General features: G+C 52.5%; 5 protein-coding genes across 5 annotated transcripts; 2 read left to right on the forward strand and 3 right to left on the reverse strand.

The window, feature by feature from the left end:
• Nucleotides 1-2742: 2742 nt before the first annotated feature.
• VDAG_10107 (cell differentiation protein rcd1) lies at nt 2743-5061 on the reverse strand. Its single transcript, XM_009651371.1, has 5 exons — nt 4666-5061; nt 4114-4617; nt 3893-4048; nt 3450-3825; nt 2743-3387 (listed from the first exon to the last, which is right to left on the reverse strand). The coding sequence occupies exons 2-5, from the start codon at nt 4469-4471 to the stop codon at nt 3204-3206; spliced, it is 1074 nt and encodes a 357-aa protein (XP_009649666.1). The 5' UTR covers nt 4472-4617; nt 4666-5061; the 3' UTR covers nt 2743-3203.
• Nucleotides 5062-5921: 860 nt separating this feature from the next.
• On the reverse strand, nt 5922-9354 carry VDAG_10108 (protein kinase kin1; the record flags this gene model as incomplete). The annotated part of the gene is made up of 3 exons (XM_009651372.1): nt 8044-9354; nt 7787-7832; nt 5922-7726 (listed from the first exon to the last, which is right to left on the reverse strand). Exons 1-3 carry the CDS (start codon nt 9301-9303, stop codon nt 5922-5924), a joined length of 3111 nt encoding a protein of 1036 aa, XP_009649667.1. The 5' UTR covers nt 9304-9354.
• Nucleotides 9355-11088: 1734 nt separating this feature from the next.
• Nucleotides 11089-15876, forward strand: VDAG_10109 (G patch domain-containing protein; the record flags this gene model as incomplete). The annotated part of the gene is made up of 7 exons (XM_009651373.1): nt 11089-13201; nt 13889-13987; nt 14045-14578; nt 14634-14670; nt 14728-14863; nt 14953-15299; nt 15353-15876. 7 exons carry the CDS (start codon nt 11089-11091, stop codon nt 15636-15638), a joined length of 3552 nt encoding a protein of 1183 aa, XP_009649668.1. The 3' UTR covers nt 15639-15876.
• Nucleotides 15877-16149: 273 nt separating this feature from the next.
• On the forward strand, nt 16150-17995 carry VDAG_10110 (uncharacterized protein). Its single transcript, XM_009651374.1, has 3 exons — nt 16150-16591; nt 16656-17401; nt 17454-17995. Exons 1-3 carry the CDS (start codon nt 16550-16552, stop codon nt 17488-17490), a joined length of 825 nt encoding a protein of 274 aa, XP_009649669.1. The 5' UTR covers nt 16150-16549; the 3' UTR covers nt 17491-17995.
• A 40-nt stretch (nt 17996-18035) lies between these two features.
• Nucleotides 18036-19076, reverse strand: VDAG_10111 (transport protein SEC13; the record flags this gene model as incomplete). The annotated part of the gene is made up of 3 exons (XM_009651375.1): nt 18036-18780; nt 18862-18977; nt 19071-19076. The coding sequence occupies 3 exons, from the start codon at nt 19074-19076 to the stop codon at nt 18036-18038; spliced, it is 867 nt and encodes a 288-aa protein (XP_009649670.1).
• Between the last annotated feature and the right edge of the window lie 33 nt (nt 19077-19109).

Below are 19109 nucleotides of genomic sequence, written 5' to 3' on the forward strand. Positions count from 1 at the left end.
CAGGCGAGAAGCAGGCCTGACGCTCTCTCTCACTGGCTCCTTACCAATATCCATGGAGTTTGGCCGCTCCTTCGGGATTTCCAACCAAGTGCTTGTAATATGCCTATTTTTAATTAGCCACGAGGAAGTCGCTGGGGACGAGTCGATTGGATCTTTAGCCGATGGAGCACAGGCCAAGCGGCCGCTCTCATTTTCGACGAGCTGGACGGGCGCTTTCGCTGCCTCCCTAGCTAGGTAGGTACCTTGCCCAAGACCGAAGAGTACCAAGGATGTGTACCTGGGTACCTATGAAAGGCGATCAACAAGGTGCCCATGCTTTGCCGGAATGAATATACCTTGACCGACGACAAGACCAAGCGAGTGGCCAACAAGCGATTCATGGCTCGACCCCTTGTCGCTCCAAGGGCGTGCCTGCCAGCAAAGCCATCGGTGTTTGCTTGTCTGGCAATCACTGTCTGGCGTGAGCACGGCTTCGCCCCGCACGATTCTTCTAATCTCAGGTTTAGCCATCGCTCTCGCAACGACCTTAGTTGGCACAGACGCGGATGATCACAAGTCACCAAATTACAATATCCTACATAAGAGTTGGTGGTATGCTGTGGAACACAGCACACCTCATCTCTCCGGCTTGAAGACAGATTGGCAACCTCAGCCCTACACGCGACCGGACAGTGTGAATAATAGATAGAAAGACAGTGACAGTATACAAGGCGTGCTTGATCGATCGTTTCCCAAGTGTCATTCGCACCCGTAGAATGCACATTTGGGTTTAACTCCAAAGAGCAACACTACCCCTTCGGGGTTCTAACACATGGACAACCGCTTTCCAGTGAACCAGTCTCGCGGGACGACTCCGTCTTCGACCCTTGCTGATGTTGCCCTTAAGGTTCTGACGCGGCTGAGCCACCCCATGAACAGCAAACATGAGCCCCAGAGTACCGAGGGGCCTCATTCCCAACTTGAGCCGGATGACCCTTGAGAAGGGATGATGGTGGGCATTTGTACGAATCAGCGTATGTTCACCTGCATTCTCCGGGCCTTTCCGGAGTAAGCACATGATTTGATCGAAGGAAAATGACCCTGCTGCTAATTGTTGAGCATCTCAGGTAGGTCACAACAACCCAGGCACTCGAGTTCAAACCCTGGCATTGTGTCGGGAAGCGTATCCACAAGCAAGATCAGTCTCTTTGATTGCGGTGTGAACGTTAAAACCTGGAACAAATGTAACAGTGCTACATGTACATGCACATCTCGATTGTACTATATACCAGGACGATCAGTGCCGTCTAACCCCGACCTTGAAGCTACCTTACCCTTGCTACACCAGGGAGCTAGTCAGCTTTTGTGCTCGGTGTGTGTGCTAGAGAGGAATGGCACACGGACCGGCAGCAGTTGCAACCGCACTCATCATCGTTGACAAACAGGCTCGAGGCTCGAATAGCCCATATGTATTGGCACTGTGCACCGCAGGCACGCTCGCTACGGCGAAGGATCCCTTTCCATCCGAGCAGCCGTTGCGATCAAACGACCTAGCGGCCGATAGACTGGGGTGTGTGGGGTCTCCTCCTGCGGGCCAGCTTGAACAGAGTGGGAGGAGCACAACCACACCCTCAATTAGAACAAGTGTCGCAAGCCACAGCGGAACGGATTGACTAGTTTCGCAGCTGGAACCGAGCCGTTAGCGAACACTCGAGGAAGACATGTTGTTTCCCGAGCTGCTGGTTTTGCAGTCAAAGGAGCCACGCTACCTTTCAGGCTGTCAGAAGCGTGCCAGCTCTTCAACGTTTCTGGGCCTGATCGGCGTTGCTAAAAAATCAAGTGCCATGTGTTTGCCGATTGATAATCATAGTCGGACAGAGGCGAGCGCACATATCGACGTGACATGTGCTGGTGCACACGTGAAGTGGTTCTGGAGCATAATGTGTCCGACGGACGCCGGACTGGCCCATCTGTTGTACCGACCTACTTCACGTCATTGGCTTGCCGACTTTGCTGCCTGCCCAATCGTGGGTCTCGGAAACATATGACATAGTGTTGGTCCTAGTTCGATGCACTTCAACGCAATCATAGTGATGGAGCAACAGACGCAGCAACAGGGATCGGCGACGCCGTGCAGCTGATTCATAAGAAGCCCTGGCACGACGTGTTGTGCGTTCTGGACTGGAACGACGACAGATCTCAGGGGGCGATGCTGTTGAGGAGAAAGGAGGAGAGATAAATCAATGGGGGCCGTTGGTAGGGCTGAACATGGTATTGCATCTAAGCGCGCTTGCTGGTTGCTTATTGGCGGCCTGTGCGACTGCACATATCTGTAGGCAGTGTGCATGGGGCGCTGCACTCTCACTGGTAGACCACGTAGCCTGCTTCCACCGCCATTCTTTGGTGCGGCGCTGGCCGCCTGGGTGATGAAAAGGCGGAGGCAGGGGCCTGCCGAGTGAGTCTTGGGGCATAGGTGGGTGGGATAAGAGGGTGTGTGTGAAGGATTCGGGCAGGGAGCTGATGCAGGCTGAGCACCTGGATAAGAACCCAATCCCGGGTAGGACAAGCGATACCCAAGGTCGACTCTTGCTACAGACACACCTTTGCGCTGCAGCCCCAACCTGCCATTAATTCTCTCATCGTAGGTCCCCAGGGCAAGGGTATGGCATCGCCTAGGGAGACATGATCGCTCACAGATCCCCAGCAGCATCCAGTTGCAGGCGTGTCAGAAATCCACGGTTGCATGAGTCGGCCTCCGCGACATGTTATCGTTGTCTTCGTACATTCTATCCGTGTCATTTACAAGAGCAGTGTTACAATGATGGCCCTTCTCCTAATCACCGTTCGCTCTGCCTCGAGCTTAACACTTCCCGTCCCTTTATTCTGTCCATCACTCGATGCGAAGAAACCCCAGACAAAAACCAGACGGTAATTTTCCTCCGACACCTCAACGCCAAAACCGTGGGTATAATGCTTTTACCATGCCATACTCCTTGCCAAGGCAAAATAAGATACGGCAACAACAAGCTGAATGGCTGTAGAAGTACGCTTCTAAGCCTCCTTCCTTCCCCTCACCAGCAATCTTGCCCTGGCTGACAGCGCTTGAGAGGGTGAGGAATATCTATGTTGGTAAACCGTAGAGCTAGAGTGCCCTCAGCAGAAGTGGACAGTACCCACCGTACGCCGTATATACTGTACATGGATTCTAAAGTAAGTCGACTGCATCATAGCCCTACATGACTTGCTGCATTCGACTCGACAACGTTGTCGGAGAGATTGATGAGTAGCTGGGCTAGACATCTCTTCGTAGCTGCATCATCACGAAGAACGTTGGAGAACGTGGCATCGCGAAGCGGCTCGGGAAGACACTGCCGCAAAGCCTCGCGCGCCCGGGCATTGTCGCTCAGTCTAGCGACACTGGGTCAGCGAGACGCTATAACGGAAGGTGCCTTGAGCTTGATTCAACGTACCGAAGGAAGCATCTAACGACATGTTTCAGCAAACGAGCGGTCTGCTGCTCAACTAGCTGAGCGACCATGTTGCTGAGAACGGTGCCGACTGCGTAGAAGCGTTCGTAGGTAGCGCAAATGTAGTTGAGCCCACTGTCGTCCAAAAGAATCTTCTGAACAATGAAGATGGCCACTGTTTTACTGAGCTCCGAGCCTGTCTCCATGATACGAAGACAGAGAGGGATTATCTCGGTCGTCAGGAGGAAGTTGATGACCTCGGAGGAATCGTTCTTGACGAGGGCCCCGATTACACCGAGTGAGGTCAGACGGAGGTACTCAAAAGGCCTGGACTTAGATGTAGTGTTGAGGAAAGGATAGAGAAAAAGAGGAATGTGTGCTGTGCGTCCATTCATCAGTATATGACATACTCGTATCTAGGTATTGCCGTGCTAAGAATTGCTCACCGCTCAAGAAAAGGTTACGAGTATCATTGTGGGAGGCCACACATTGGAGGAGGGCCAAAGCATTGCAAACACGGTTCGATGCGGCTGCAGTGAGTTGAGACGGATTCAAGAGGGTATAGACGGAGATGATCTCTTGAAGCAACGATGTCATGACACCTGTGACGAGTATAGATCAGGACACTTGCTCAATGTATCGAGGCGACAAGACCTCGAAGACTTACCGAACGAGTGCCAGAGTATCAAGGCCAGTTCCGGTACCTGCTCTCTCTTCTTGCTCAGCTCGAGCAGAGCCGCCTCACGCGTGCTTTCATTCAATAAATCGGCAATGTAGGCCATTGTGCGTCGGTTGTCTTCGGATATGTTTTCGTGCCCCGTATCCTGACCATGTGTACTGGCAAGCGAGGCTACATTGTTGTGAGCACCAGTAAGGCGGTTGTAGTGTTGCTGTTGCGCTGCTGACGCTGCGGCGGCAGCAGTCTGTTGGGCATGTTGGTGATGGCCCGGGGGCTGGTGCATCCAAGAAGCGTCAGCCTGTGGGTTAAATTGGTGGTGACCGTAAACGTGGGGCGCGGGCATCATTTTTGTCACGGTAAGTCTTGCTAACTGTTGATGGGTAGTCAAAGACTGATGTCGGCAATCTTTTAGAATGCTTTGCGTAGATGGATAGCGGATGACTGAAGGTTGACCCGCGTATATAAGTTCAAGTCGCTTCGCAGGAAATGCTGCTGATCTTGGGTCAATCCTGCCCTCGAAAGAAGATCACTGGACCATACGCCAGAACCTTGTTGCTGACGTCGCGTTACGCGTCTTACGTGTCGTCGGCGAGGGATGTGATGATGGTAGCACCCTTAGTCTGGTTGACGGGAATGTAGGCGACCGCGACTCTCGAATAGTCAGGTTGGGTGCTGTCGGCAATTTGAGACGTAATTATGGTTCTCTGGGAGAAATATGACACTGGTGTAATCTTCGGGTCGCAGCGAGAGCTATGGACGTTCGTCACAGGCAGACAGGGTTGAAACGTTGGCGAGGCTGCTGGCTGGTGGTTGAGGTTCGAGCAGTGGTGGTTGTTGGGAGCGGGCGGAAACCTAGGGCGAAGAGCCTAGGCAATTGTCTGTGACTCTTACGAGACCGTTTGATTGGCTGAAAGTAATCTGCCCCAAGGTCGGCCCAGAAAAACGTGAAGACCTGAAGTATGGGGGTTCAGTTGTTGCTGTATTGACTGGAATATGTAATAACAATGGACATTAGCTGGAAATCCGGCATAGTGGCTCATCGACTACTGCATAGCCCCGTTGGGCTGCAAGTCCATTAATCTCCCAGGCCCAGGCGTCATATAAGTGTCAGTTGTTTACCTTACTAATCAGGCGAGTCGCACGTAGACAGAGGCGCCGCCCGCCTGGCGCCACCCACCCTGATAGTGGACTTTGGCCGAAGAAAGTATGTTTGCTTGTCCGCTTGCTTCCCATATCAAGGTGAGTCAAGTGCGGATGTCCTGAACGCCCCAAAGTTATCACAATCAGGAGTAATAAACAGTACGGTGTATGAGATCTTGCACCTTGTGGGCCCAGCAGAAATCCATCCAGGTATTTACTTCAAGATTACTGTGCTTGATTGCTGCTCCTTTGACGTACTGACGGCAAAACGGCCGCCAAGTGCCAGAACTGTGAACTATCCGACACGTTCACTTGCTTTATTTGCACTTACATACTTGTATTTCGACTTAAGTAATCCATACACGAAGGGGACAGGAGAAGAAAAGGGTGGCACGAAAATGTAGTTGATCGGGGTAGACCTTCCAGGATTGGTAGACAAGCACACGTCATGTCGGGGACCTCAAACATCCAGACTTATCATGCATGCTGCTATCAACATCGGTACAAAAACGCGCGCTATGGTGGACGATAATAACACGGAAGAAAACGAGGGAACGAATCGACCAGTCCTCAGCAGTCCCATACGAAAACCACACCCAACCTTCCTGCCTGCCCCCCCTTTACCAGCCGTGTCCTGCCCGCAAGCCCGAGACAGGCTAGAGACGGAGCTCTCTCAGTATCTGGTCTGCCATGTTTTTGTATTGCCAGGTATTGCCGACCAGACGCTTGAATTGTATGCCGTGGAGCGACAGAAGGGGGACTTTGACGATGAAGATCTCGAACTCAAGGACCATGTCACCTCCGAGATCACTCTGTACTTGTGTGCTTGTCTCGCCGGGAGCCCGTCTAGACGAGCTAGGAAGCTCTCTGGACACGCTGTCCTCAGAAACGTCAGAGTTTGAATAGCTGTGATCACCGGCTCTGCCAGCAGTCCTGGGTGTGGCCGGCGCATCTCGAGAATCATCGCGCTCTCGATCGGCACTCGCGATCATGCCGCCGAAACTGAATCGCCTTCGATGACCTGGCGTATGTGCGGCAGGACTACCTGGGGGGTCCTGCACCTTCTTAAGATCAATGCTTGGAGTGTGTCGACACGCAAAGCCGCCCTTAATCTCAGTATAGTCCACGCCAAGTCCCCTCAGGACCCTTCTGATGTCGGTACGGATCTCAGGAACAGACTTGCCCGATGTTGTCGACACGCTGAAAAGACCTTTGAGAAACACTGGCTTGGCAAGGTCAGAGCTGTCCAGCCTCTCAGTGGACACACCGCTGTGGTCCCCAGCCTCCTGATCTGTCTCCTCCGGAACATTTGCTTCACGGGCCTCTTCCCTTCGAAGACGCCGCTGTTGGATGCTCTCGCGCCTGGCATGGCCCAACGATTTCGCCCTCAAAGATATGGATCGCGACTGCCCGACAAATCTTTGCTCCGACCGCGGTTTATCGTCAGTAGCAGATCTGTCTGATCCGCTAGTAGGTGGCGGTTCCTTTGAGCCGCGACTTGAGTCACGGCGTCGGAGATCAGCCGAGTTAACGCTAGTCGATCTACCCAAGCCTTTGCGTCGGGAGCCGAAATGCCCTCCAGCGGAAGGCGGAGGACTGAGGAGGTCTTTGTGCTGTGGCTGGCTGTCATCAGAGCGGAGACCAGAGTCGCTGGGTTCATCGTGATCCCTCCGACTCCTTCGTATGCTGAAGCTCTTGCGAGGGGCTGATGGCGCCTCTGAAGGCGAGCGGACTTGAACAACAGGAGGATGCGACCGGTCTTTGTCCAGCCGCTCTGGTTCCCGACGTCTGCGAGTGCTGAACCGTCTCAAAATGCCTGCCGCTGTGCTCTCCTTCTTGGGCGGTCCATCAGAGTACGGTTCACTAGGCTGAGCAATGGCTGGGGACAGTTGTGCGCGTACCAAGGCTTCCGGTTCGTCGTCTTCCCCATGCGTTCGTGCGCGAGGGCGGGACCGCCCACCAGTCGCCCTCTCGCCAGGCATTTCGTATGCAGCCGTATTAGTGTGGGCTGCTTGAGGCGGTGTTATTTGCGGCGGGTTGTGGTCTTTTGCAGACTCTTTGTCCTTACCCTCCTTCTGTTGGAGGGGTGTTTGCGCTGGCTGGCTGACCTGCCCAGGGTGGAGCTCGATACGATCGCGCTCTTGTTTTTCTCGTACCAGGTAGTAAATCGATACCAGTGGGCTAAATGCATTGAGGGGGTCACTGCCTAGCTGCAGACCCTCAGAGCTTGGGGCAGTGAGCGTGTCCCGACTTGTGCCTGAGTTGCGCCGTTTGTAGAAATCGAAACCGAACCCCCGCCTCTTCTCTACGTCCCTTGTAGGCTGGGGAAGCTCCTTCTCTCGCTGGTATGTCCGTACTGCTCGCTGATATTCCTCAGACTCAATGGTCCGGGTGAGCTGAGCCTTGATGTTGTCGGGCGACCCAAAGTTGAATCCCGTCATTGCAGTGATGACCTCGGGCTCTAGAGGTAGCGTCAGAGGTTCTCGCAAAGGTAGGTAGTTATCTGGCGGACTTCCATAACCTTTGAGCATCCAGGGGTGGCTCATGACTTCAGGCATAGCCGCCCGCTGTTTTGGGTCGGTCACAAGCATACGCGACAAAAGGTGCTTACAATCTGCATAGGAAGGTCTGGGTCAGCACAACCTTGTGTGGTCATAGTTAGGGCAATTGCGCAGGCTCACCGCTGGATAACCAGTTTGGATAATCTACAAGTCCTTTCTTGATCTTTGCATGGAGCGCAGGCATACTCTGGTCGTCGAAGGGGACTTTACCACAAACCAGGACGTAAAGGACAATACCGAAACTCCAGACGTCCACCTCGGGGCCGGTATAAGCCCGAGCCTGAAGTAGCTCTGGGGCGGCGAAGTACAGGCTGCCACAAAATGTCTTGAGGTGGCCCCTGGGTGCAAACAAGTTACTCAGGCCGAAGTCGATAATCTTGATGTCACCATTCTTGCTTATCAAAATGTTCTCGATTTTGAGGTCACGGTGGACGATGCTGTTCCGATGGCAATAATCGAGGGCACTGGCGATTTGCCGACTGAACTTGCGTGCTTGCTTTTCTTTGAGCTTGCCATGGGATATGATGTAGTCGAGCATCTGGCCACCGTTGACGTACTCGAAGAGCATGTACCAGTGGTAGTTGGTTCGAACTACGTCACGCATGCCACAGACATGTGGGTGGTTCAGTAGGGTGACAATGGCCGCTTCTCTGGCTGTACGGATCTCTTTCGATTGGTCTGCGCGTTCTTTGTCTGCACGGCTGTGGTGGCCGTCTTCCGTTGATCCACGAGGAATGATCTTGCAAGCTACCTGCATGTTCACCATCATTAGTATCCTTCTGATTCTCGTGAACACTAGGGATAGCGGAGTGAGTTTCAGCGGGCGCACCTGTTCAGGGCCATCTTCCTTGCGAGCCAACTTGACTTTGCCCATGCTGCCGGCCCCAATGGTTTTACCTAAGATCCATTTGCCTGATGATGTCGGGATGGTTGTTCGACCTCGTCCTTGCTTTGTAGTCGAGGAACTAGGCCCTCTGGAGTCAGAGACAGGCGTGGGGCCACCTGAGTTAGCGACAGTACTATTGGCAGCCATCTCGTGCTGCATCTGACGGCGATTGTTGGTTGTGGATTTGGTGCTGCTTCGGCGCTGAGGGCGGGTATGATCTCCTCGAGGGGCAGAAGGCGTCTGCTCGCTGTCTCTGTCTCTATCCTTGTCTCTGGCTGAGCTCCGCATGGAATATGTGGCTACGTTTGTTGTTTCCCGATCATACTCATGGTGAGCAAGGACGTCTTGAATTGGGCGCGTTGCTGAAGGTTGTCGAGAGTGAGATTGTGAGCTGGGATGACGCTGGTGGCGGCTGGTTATCGAAGTCGAAGTCGAAGCAGCTCGTTGCAAAGGCTGCCCGCTTGAAGTAGGGACGACAGGAGGCTGGCGGGAGCGAGTGGAGTACGAGCGCGATGCCTGGTGTTGACTTTTTTGAGGGGGCAGCTGTGCAAAGTTTTCCGCGTTGGTCGTATGGGATGATTCAAATGTCATGGCGGAGAGATTGCTTCGCAATGCAAGAGAACGCGATGTCAATCAGATCTCGAGGGAGACACCAGACATGCAGTGAAAGAGAGCAACAGAGGCAGAATGGAGAAGGGGTAGACAGGTTGTCGTAACACACTACCTGCCACTGCCTGCTTTACTCGCGCGTGTGGCTGGGGGTACGGGCTGGCAAAGGTAGCGCGCCCCACCAAGGTACATGGTACTACTATCTCTGAGGAAGAAGACACCTCCACATCCTGCCACCCTTTATGGATGGGTCTAGCGGGATCTTTCCATCAGGTTTCAATCGGATAGGCACAGGTCCATACTATTGCTACTTACTCCGAGGGAGATTTACGATAAGGATGACGGGAGCATAAACAGAACTCGGAATCTCGTCGGGTCAGATTCGAATAATGAGACTGGAGTAGGTATCATCTATTCAAGCCAGGCCTACCCATTCATTCACCTTGGTTGCTGCATAGATACCTAGGAGGCTGCTTGCTGTACGCTAAAACAACACGCGCCAAAGATCGATCCAGCACCTCGATTGTAGAGGGAAGCCGCGTTGGGTTGGGGTTTTTTATTTCTTTCTCTGCCGGCTCCTGTTGTATCTTTAGAAACTGGGCCACGTTCAGACGCTGGCAATTTACAAAGTAGACAGCTTCCCTCGCTCAACACACGAGACTTGGCTTCAGAGGGAGAGAGGGGAAAGGGGGCAGGTTGGGAAATTGCGATGCCGAATAGGTGGCGTATGTAATGTAGAGAGGCGAACCCCCTGGCCTGCTTGGCAAGAGCCAGAGACTTCAGGCCAGAGAAGTGATAATGGTGCCAAGAGTGCATACGGCTGGCATAACTTCTGGTTCCCATGATCCTGTACCACATTTGCACCTTGGGGACTACAGTCACGGGGTAATTACACACCCAGGCAGCGGGTGCTGCTGACAGAGTTCAAATCTCCCTCCCTTCCCTGTACCTACCTAAGGTAGGTAGGTAGTTCTGAAGGCCTACTAGAGAGGTGCTGACTACAGTCATACGACAAAAGAAACGACGGAGCTCCATTTTACACTAAAATATATAGTTTTCTAACCTCTCTAACTTGATCTATAAAGTAGATTAAATAATAATAGTAATAATACTATTAGAGCTTTACTAAATCTATAATCTCTATTATTTAAATTATTAATATCTTCTATATTATATAAGTAACTAAGGCTTAAAGTTAAGTAACTTCTTCTACTCTATTAATATTAATTTTATTAATTATAGGAACTAGCTATAGCTAGCTTTTCTATTATATTAAGTAATAACTTCTCTACTTAGTAGTATTAATCTTAGATCTTAAAACTTATTATTAAGTTTTTTAATTTTAAGAACTTTACTACTTTAGCTTTAAGTCTATATATCTAAGTAAGTACTAGGCCTATAAGTATAATATCTTAATATAGTATAGATCTAGTAAGTTTCTAATAGTATTATTATTATTATTACTTAACCTATTTCATATAATAAGCTGGAGAGGTTAGAAAACTATATGTTTTGGTGTAAAATGGAGGTCTGTCCTTTCTTTTGTCGCCCCACTGTACCTTAGGTAGACCCACTCGGGGTAGCCCCATCCACCACCATCAAGCAGACCCAACCGTATGCTTATCGATAAACTAGTTACCTCCAAGCCTTGGACCTCATTGATATATCCATCGCAACACTAGGTGCATCGACCTCCGAGCCGTGTACTCTAGGCATTTTCCATCGTTTTGCAACGAATCCAACACACAGCGGGCTTCCATTTTCTCCATGTCACACAAAAGATCCCGCACGACATACGAAGCAGACCTTCCTGCCGAGGGTTCTCTATTCGTTCTAATTGGCACGCCTCTACCTCCACCCAACGACTATGTACCCGACAATGGCTCATATATTCCTCTTCATAAACAGGAGGTAAGAGATGAGCAAGGCCGACGGCGACTCCACGGCGCATTCACCGGAGGCTGGAGTGCAGGATACTATAATACAGTCGGATCTAAGGAAGGATGGACTCCTGGAACGTTTGTCTCGAGTCGAAGTGCTCGTCACAAGGATATTCCTGGGGCCCAGCCACAACGACCGGAGGACTTCATGGACGACGAGGACCGCGAAGCAGCGCTAGAAGACGAGAAGATACAACTGTCCGAAGCGTTCACTGCCAGCGCAGTGGGGGGGAACGCAAGAGCTTTTGGCAGAGGACTGTCGGATCTGATATCTCATGGGGACGCTTCATTAGGCCTCGGCTTACTGATGAAGATGGGGTGGAGGGAAGGTCAAGGTATCGGACCTAAGGTGCGTCGCCCAGCACGACTGCACGATACCGAAGCCCTCAGCACGCACGTGCCAGAATCGCACCTTTTTGCGCCTGATGACGTTGCCGTCGTGGGTGTCATCCGCAAGATCGACCACCACGGCCTCGGATATGGAGCCATGTCCGCTCATTGCACGCACGAGCCCGCCGGCTTTACTCGCCGAATGAGTGAGGAAGATGTGCTCAACCTCGACGGTTTTGGGATGACGGGGTCCAGCCGCTCCCTGATGGCTGGCAGGTCTAAGGACACAAAAGGCCAGGGTGGTGGCATGGGGTTCGGTATGCTCAATGATAACGGTTCTGATGATGATGATGGCTATCAGATGGCACCTAAGATTTCTCGAACTAGGACTCTGACGGGCTTGAAGAAGAGGAAGAAAAAGAAGTTGTCGTCAGGTACAGTCTTGGCAAACCCGGCCCTTGGCTCTAAGCCAGCATTCAAGTCACAATCGACAATACTCAAGCAAAGGGATGGCCGACTTTGTCGAGATGGTTCATCACCACTCCCGGGGTTTGTGCTGGGCAACATATCGGTTTCTTCCGAATCCTTCGGTTCTTCCGTTACAGCCTCTGATCTCCCATCTGTCCCCCAAGGATGGAGATCATCTAAGCACCAGTCATGTGAGGCAGGTGAGGCTCCGGCTGGCATGCTTAACGTACTTTCAAGTGCACGGAACTCAACTCCCCACAACCCCCGGTCTCGTGCTCTTGCTCTAGGGGAGGCTCCGTTGCCGGGGAAGTCCATATTCGACTTCCTGTCTAACGCAGCCCGCGAGCGCCTCGTGGCAGCCTCGGGTCGAACAAATCTACCACCCGCTGGTGGCGAAGCCCTACTGGCTCAAAGCAGCAAAGACTGTCACGAAGGCTCTAACACGCGTCGGGGGCTTCCAGTGTTAGACAAGGAGACGGCCGTCATTGCCATCGAAAGGGGCAAAAGTGCTCGGGGGCCATATGCGGATGACGAAGCAAAACAGTCACGATACAGAGCGTACCTGACACATTCTGCGGGCTTGATCTCTGATTATCCAGCGAAGCCTGACTCGCTGAGCTGGAGAGAGTTCGCTCAAGAGCAAGAGGAGTTTTACGGCTGTGCTCAGTTATTCAGACCCATGACAGGCATCATGGCAACACGATTTACAACATCTACTCACACCCATATGTCGTCCGATTCCATGAATACGGTCGAATCTGGCAGACGGTCATCGTTACCCAACGATTCTCAACCGCTGGATGGTGCAGAACAAGCAGCTCAATTGGGACTCTATGGGCAGCTGACAAGATCGGAGCAGGATTTCTTCCCCACCAGACTTCTTTGCAAAAGGTTCAACGTGCCATTTCGAGACCCCAACCCTGTTAGCCTCGAACCGTCGCAGGCTCGACCTACTGTCACCCTGTCATCTCTAGACACAGGGCAGTTTCTAGATGATCGCAAAGAGGAACTACTGAGCACTGAGAACATTAACAGACTCCTGTCAGCGGGACCTTCTGAGCCTACCAGCAACTGTGGCTCTTCACTTCAGGCACTTGGGACCACGGCTGTGGCAGCGGCAGCGGCAGGCCTGAACAGTGATGGTACGACGGACAAAAAACCGGACCAAGACGTCTTCAGAGCCATATTTGGCGACGAAAGTGATCATGACTAGACAGAACTCGAACATTCGGCAATACCAGAAGAATACATACGCCTATGTGAATGTACGAGTGAAACGATTCCCGCCTTCGTGACACTTGAGGTCGCAACTCTTTGTCTGGAGTAGCTTTATGATACTGCGACAGCTTACAACTAATACCCAAGCACTTTATTAGTCTTTGAATTCTTTGTTTGTCTGTCATCCTAGCAAACTGGGACACCAGAAGTTAGGACTGGTGGGGTAGACAGGGGGGTTAAATGAGGAGGCACGTTAGGCGGTATTAATTAGCCGCCGGCCGGGGTTGGGCGGTGAATGTCGGCCATTTGTGGACGCCTAGTCTTTTATGGCTGTTGCCCATTCACCTTAGTGCCTGCAACACAGCAGACGCCAACTGTGCCGAAGTATGCCTGCTCTCTCTCGTGTCCTCCCATCCGCTATCATCAAGAATCCGCCTTCCAACCTCGCCCATCAACCACTCGGCTTTCCTGTCGGAAACACATAAACACTAGCTCGACGCCCCAGAATTGTCCACTCTGATCGTCGATATCGTTCTCATATGTGCGACCACCCACACTCCGAAATTTGGATGACAAGCCACTTGACCACCAGCTAACTAACTCTATGGTAGCTCGATTCGGCACAAAGGAGTCGTTGGCTCTCGACACAAGACGGGCTCCCATCCGTTCAAAGCTGAAATTGTGTTGCAATCCCGCTACACATAGTCAACGTTTGTCTGGCTATTATTAATCTTCCCGACAACGTTTCTCAACCCCCAGATATACAGGACGGCCCGTCCCTCTCCATCCAAGCATCACCATCGAGCCCATCGAAGATCTGGATTCTTTCAACTCGCGACCAGTCAACCGGACAAGCTCCCCGCCTCCCCAGTATCGGGTGCCTGTGGCGTCTTCCTCCTCCTCCAGGCCGCCCCTTTTTTCATCCATTTACGCCTGTCGTGAAACCGACAACTTACGGACGAACACTGTAGACTTCTCGAGTCATCCTACAGAAACATCTCTCGCTGAAGGTTTCTCGGCGGCTCCGGCCTACGTGTCTACAGGGTTGCATTCGACAGACCCTCAAATCGACCGGCCCTTCTCCCACGAAGCACCTGCAGAGACAACCAAGCGAGCGCTTCATCTACCAGATACACCACGGGACGTCTGCTCGAAGTACGACGAAACCGAACCGCCACCCGCTTACTCGGAGGGACCCAGTCCCCTCCCGTCTTTCACGTTCGTGATGGCGACTGCCGGGGGTGCATCGAGCATTATTACCCAGGTGCAGCAGGGCGGACCGCCCGTCAACGCTATCGGAGGTGAGCTTTGAAAATGTTAGCCGTGACCGTCTAGAATGCTACTAATCCATTCAAGATGTTGGTGCGGACGAGACTATCACGATGGATCTCCGGTACGCTTTCTTTTATCCCGTTGCGCGCCATCGACCCGTGACTGATCAATCAATTAGAGGCACAAGATTCGTTTTGTCTCGAGATGAGCTTCTGACTTTGCCAGAGTTTGTTCTACTATCCTTGTTCCCCAATGGACTATTCCCAGAGGGGCAAATGGGTGGGTTTGCAGATGGGGATGCTGTCCAGGTTGATGTACGTGTAGCCTACCCGACTGGAGCACGACTTGTCTGAGCTTGCCACTTGAGTTGGCGCGAGTGTAAGGAGCTGACATGGTGGCTTAGTATGATCCTGTATCGCTGCAGTACATGCTGGACTTCTTTCGCAATGTGGCCCAATCAATTCCCATGGAATCGTCGCCCAATGCTTCGCAGGATGGCGACGCTGTGCCTCTTGAGCCATTGGGATCCCGAGACGACGCTTCTCGGCGGGCTGGAATCATAGTCTTGCGAGAAGACCTCGACTTTTATGTCATTCCTCCTCGTCCGGATGTCGGGCAACTTGAGATGATCGAGATCAAAAGAGCCGCTGCCAAGGCGTTACTGAGTCAGGGGGGGATCTTCTCTGGGCTGAAGCGGAGCGATGAGCCGGGTACGACCGAGGCCCACCTTATTGAGATGCTGACAGCTGGGTACGTTCACCACGCGACGGCTTGTTGCGTGATTCTTGCTGACAGGAAAGCAGCGGGTTTAATCATGATGATTCATGGGGTCACCGGGCGGGAGAGCCCAACAAGGCGGTGGTATGCAGCCTTGCTCTGGCACGCCTGCGTAGTGACATCAGGGGCAGTGAGATGGGCAGCAACGCGGTTGGTATGGCTCAGAAACTCCTCCTTTTTTGGCGGAAACCTGCTAGGAGGTGCTGGTGGGAAGGTGTCGAGCTTGAGGATGTTGAGGGTGTCGAGGGAAAGCTCAAGGTGTGGATCAGGCGTGTCTGGACCCTGGAAATGAGTGTTATTGGCCTTCGTTGAACCACGATAGAGGGGGACTACCAATCGTGGTCCGCCTCAGTTCCTTCTTTTGTTGCTAGCGATAAGCTTTCTGTTGGACAGGTGAGAGAGGGCGGCGGGAGGTTTCAGTATGGACGAGGAAAGACGATCGTCGATAATGTATCTACAAATGTCCGTGGTTGTATTGCACCTGCTGCACTACAATGCCGTGTGGGTGAGGCGCAAGCGGCGTCTACGAGCACCATGATTGCTATTCTTGAATCATCACGTCCTAATAATGGACTCGTTTCTCGACGTGACAAGCCTATGAGTAAGCACACACTGTCGGCTGCAGGGTAATTGGCATGCACATACGAGACTGAGCATTGTGCCATGTAATTCTTTTGTGTGTGTGCGAATGGCTGGTGAACCAGGGCTCGAGTTGATATGAGGCAAGATCAAGCAGCAAAGGTGGGTTCTGCTTTCGGACTAGGGTCTTGTGGCTAGGCGAGCATCTCCAAGGTGGTAGAACGAGATCTTGTGATGATGATTACGCTCACCAGCTTCAAGTATTACTCAGGTACATAATAACTGTCCCTGAATTTTCCGTTTGCACCACTTGGTCCATCTGCCTCGCACGTTTAAGATTTCTCGACTCCCAATCAGCTCACTGTGTTTTTTTTTTCTTGAAAGAATGAGATTCGCTTTGCTGCCTCTTTACCTTGCTGTCGAAACCTTTTGTGTCACGGGTAGTATACGCACAGAGCTGCAGCAATAGTCTTACAACCTCGCGGAGTCGGCCCGTCGTTGCGGACGGCTGGTCCTTTGGTATCGTGGCCAGCGAGCTGTCCAAGCCGCGAAGCATTTTGTTCGATAGCAACGGCGCACTTCTCGTCGTTGGCTCCGGCGTTGGTATCAAGCGGCTACTACTCGAGGACGAGGGTGGCACATGCATGTACGCAAAGACCGGGAGCATGATCGTGGAGTCTCCTGAGGTCAGTCAACTCATCAAGTCTTGTGGCAGTTTGCTCGATTGACATGCGCGTGGCCGTTGTCCAGCTCAACCACGGCATCGCATTGTCCAACGATGGACGAACACTGTATGCCTCGACACCAGACAAGGTATTCGCATGGGTCTACGATGCCACTAATGGCAAGGTTAGCGAAAAGAACAAGACTGTGATTAAGGACATGTACAATGCAGGACATACCTCTCGAACACTTCTCGTGTCCGACAAAGCTCCAGGCTTGCTCGTCGTGTCACGGGGTTCTGAAGGCAATGTAGATGCCATGGCCCTGAGGCGGGCATCTGGTCACTCGCAGCTTCGTGTTTTCAATGTCACTAGCATTGCTACTGACGGGGAAGCTTCCAGTTTCTCCCGCGACGGAAAAATATCAGGATGGGGACTTCGCAACTCAGTTGGCGTCGTCGAGCACCCTGACGATGGGGGAATGTGGTCGGTGGAGAACTCCGTGGACAACCTGGAGCGCGATGGTGTTGGTATACACCCTAGCAACCCTGGAGAGGAGCTGTATTTTCACGGCTTCCTCAATGGCTCGACTTATAGTCAAGAGGCAAACTACGGCTATCCCATATGTCTAGCATTATGGTCGACGGATGGCTTCCCAAGACTTGGTAACATGAGCACTGGAGACCAATTTGAAGCCTCCAACGACCGCGCAGACGATACATCAGGTTGCAGTACTCAATACACAGCACCTGACCTTTCAGGCACACTCGGCACCTCTGGACATCGTGTTCACGCCAGATGGATCGGAGGCTTTTGTCACGTTTCACGGCAGCTGTATGGCTTACGAAAAAGGCATGACTGAATGGCCTGCTGACTTACCTATTAGGGAACCGCGAAAAAGCGGTCGGCTATGCTCTATCTAGTAATGTTTTCGACCAAGGCTCCCCCAAAAAGCTAGCGAATAGCACGAATGCCGTCTATAATGTCATGTACAATGCAGACCTCAACGACTGCCCCAGCCAGTGTTCTCGACCCTTTGGTCTGGCCTGGGACAGAATGGGCAGATTATTCATGACATCTGATTCAACAGGTGAAATATTCGTGCTCGAACGAACCATGGGATCGACATCAGAGGGTGTCCCTGGTCACACTGCACACCCGTCGTTGGCAACAACACCGGCTGTTGACTGGTCATTTCTGTTGGTAGGGGTATTTCTGGTGACTCTGCGAAATACATAGAGGAAGGAACAGGGCGATATGAACTGGCCTCTCATGCCATTTAAACGCCCCCCTTCCCGGTTCGCAGATAAGGCGGCTGTCATTCGGGACCACACAGGTCTGGATCACGTACTGGCATACAACAACCCCTATTGGGGTTTTTACCGCAATACTACCTGCCCATGCGAAGTGAAGCAGGTCAGTTCGAACGTGTAGCTATGCCTTGCTCTATTGATGTGTGTTTCACAAGTTACTCTTCAATGCTCTTCACGCATTCCCACTCGCCCCTCAGGTTCTCCTTCCAAAGCGTCACCTTGTTATCGCCTCCGCTCACTGCCAACACATTTCCACTCAGCGACCAGCTCACTCGCCACACAGCTGAGTCGAAGCTTAGAACTTTGCAGGCCCACTGGCCTTGGGCAGAGGAGTCGGACGTCCAGATACGGACTGTTTTATCCTGCGAAGCTGATGCAATGTATGACTTCTGAAGCACAGTCGGGGACCAGGCGACATCGCGCACCCAGTCCGTGTGGCCCTGCAGAGCATCGCCCTCCAGCTTGTAAGCCTGGGATGTCGAGTCGAAGGACCAGATCTTGACGAGGTTGTCGCAACCTCCAGTGGCAAATCGTCGAGCGCCCGTCGACCCGGGTCCGGGGGAACTGCCCACAATGCTCCCCGGTGCCGTAGCTGGGGCCCACGAGACAGAGTTGACGCCAAGCCCATGCGCCTGAAAGGTGCTATGGTCGTAGTTGTTGTCTCTGAACTCGAGAACACTGACGTTGCCATCAGACGAGGCGCATGCCAGCAGGCAGCCCGACTCGTGTGGTGACCAGGATACAATGTTCACAGACGCCTTGTGCAAGGCAAAATCGAATATCTTCTGCCAGCCCGCCTGTTCCCTCCACACGAGCACCTTGCCATCATATCCTGCCGATGCTAGAATGTTGCCGTACTTAGGGTGCGCCCATGCGACGCACCATACTGCTCCCTCGTGTCTGCGGCATCCATGATTAGCACGACATACGTAGCTCCCGATTGTTGTCTAGGCCAGGGGTGGAAGTGGGATATTTACACACCCCTTAAGCGTTTCAATGAGACGTTGAGTTTCGCCCTCGAGCTCAAAGATCTTGATTGTACGATCGCTGGAACAGGTTGCGAGCCGGCGGCCGTAGTAGTCGAGAACAGCATCATGCTGGAAGTTGAAGCCCGGATTAGTTCAAGTAAACTAGGCCGTACATCCACCCTCCAAACCTCTCACAGGAGTTGAACCACGACGTCAACTTACAATCATGTCGTCGTGACCCGAGTTTGCGATAGTATGACT

Source organism: Verticillium dahliae, genomic scaffold, assembly GCF_000150675.1.
Source record: "Verticillium dahliae VdLs.17 supercont1.31 genomic scaffold, whole genome shotgun sequence".
Taxonomy (NCBI): domain Eukaryota; kingdom Fungi; phylum Ascomycota; class Sordariomycetes; order Glomerellales; family Plectosphaerellaceae; genus Verticillium; species Verticillium dahliae.

Bases quoted from the DNA above. Each gene is read 5' to 3' on its own strand.
- VDAG_10107 (XM_009651371.1), bottom strand. From the start codon at position 4,471: ATGATGCCCGCGCCCCACGTTTACGGTCACCACCAATTTAACCCACAG. The intron at 3,826-3,892 runs GTGAGCAATTCT...ATGGACGCACAG, and splicing joins TCGTAACCTTTTCTTGAGCG to CACACATTCCTCTTTTTCTC. The intron at 3,388-3,449 runs GTACGTTGAATC...CAGTGTCGCTAG, and splicing joins GTCGTTAGATGCTTCCTTCG to ACTGAGCGACAATGCCCGGG.
- VDAG_10110 (XM_009651374.1), top strand. From the start codon at position 16,550: ATGTACGCAAAGACCGGGAGCATGATCGTGGAGTCTCCTGAG. The intron at 16,592-16,655 runs GTCAGTCAACTC...GCCGTTGTCCAG, and splicing joins TGATCGTGGAGTCTCCTGAG to CTCAACCACGGCATCGCATT. The intron at 17,402-17,453 runs GTATGGCTTACG...CTTACCTATTAG, and splicing joins TGTCACGTTTCACGGCAGCT to GGAACCGCGAAAAAGCGGTC.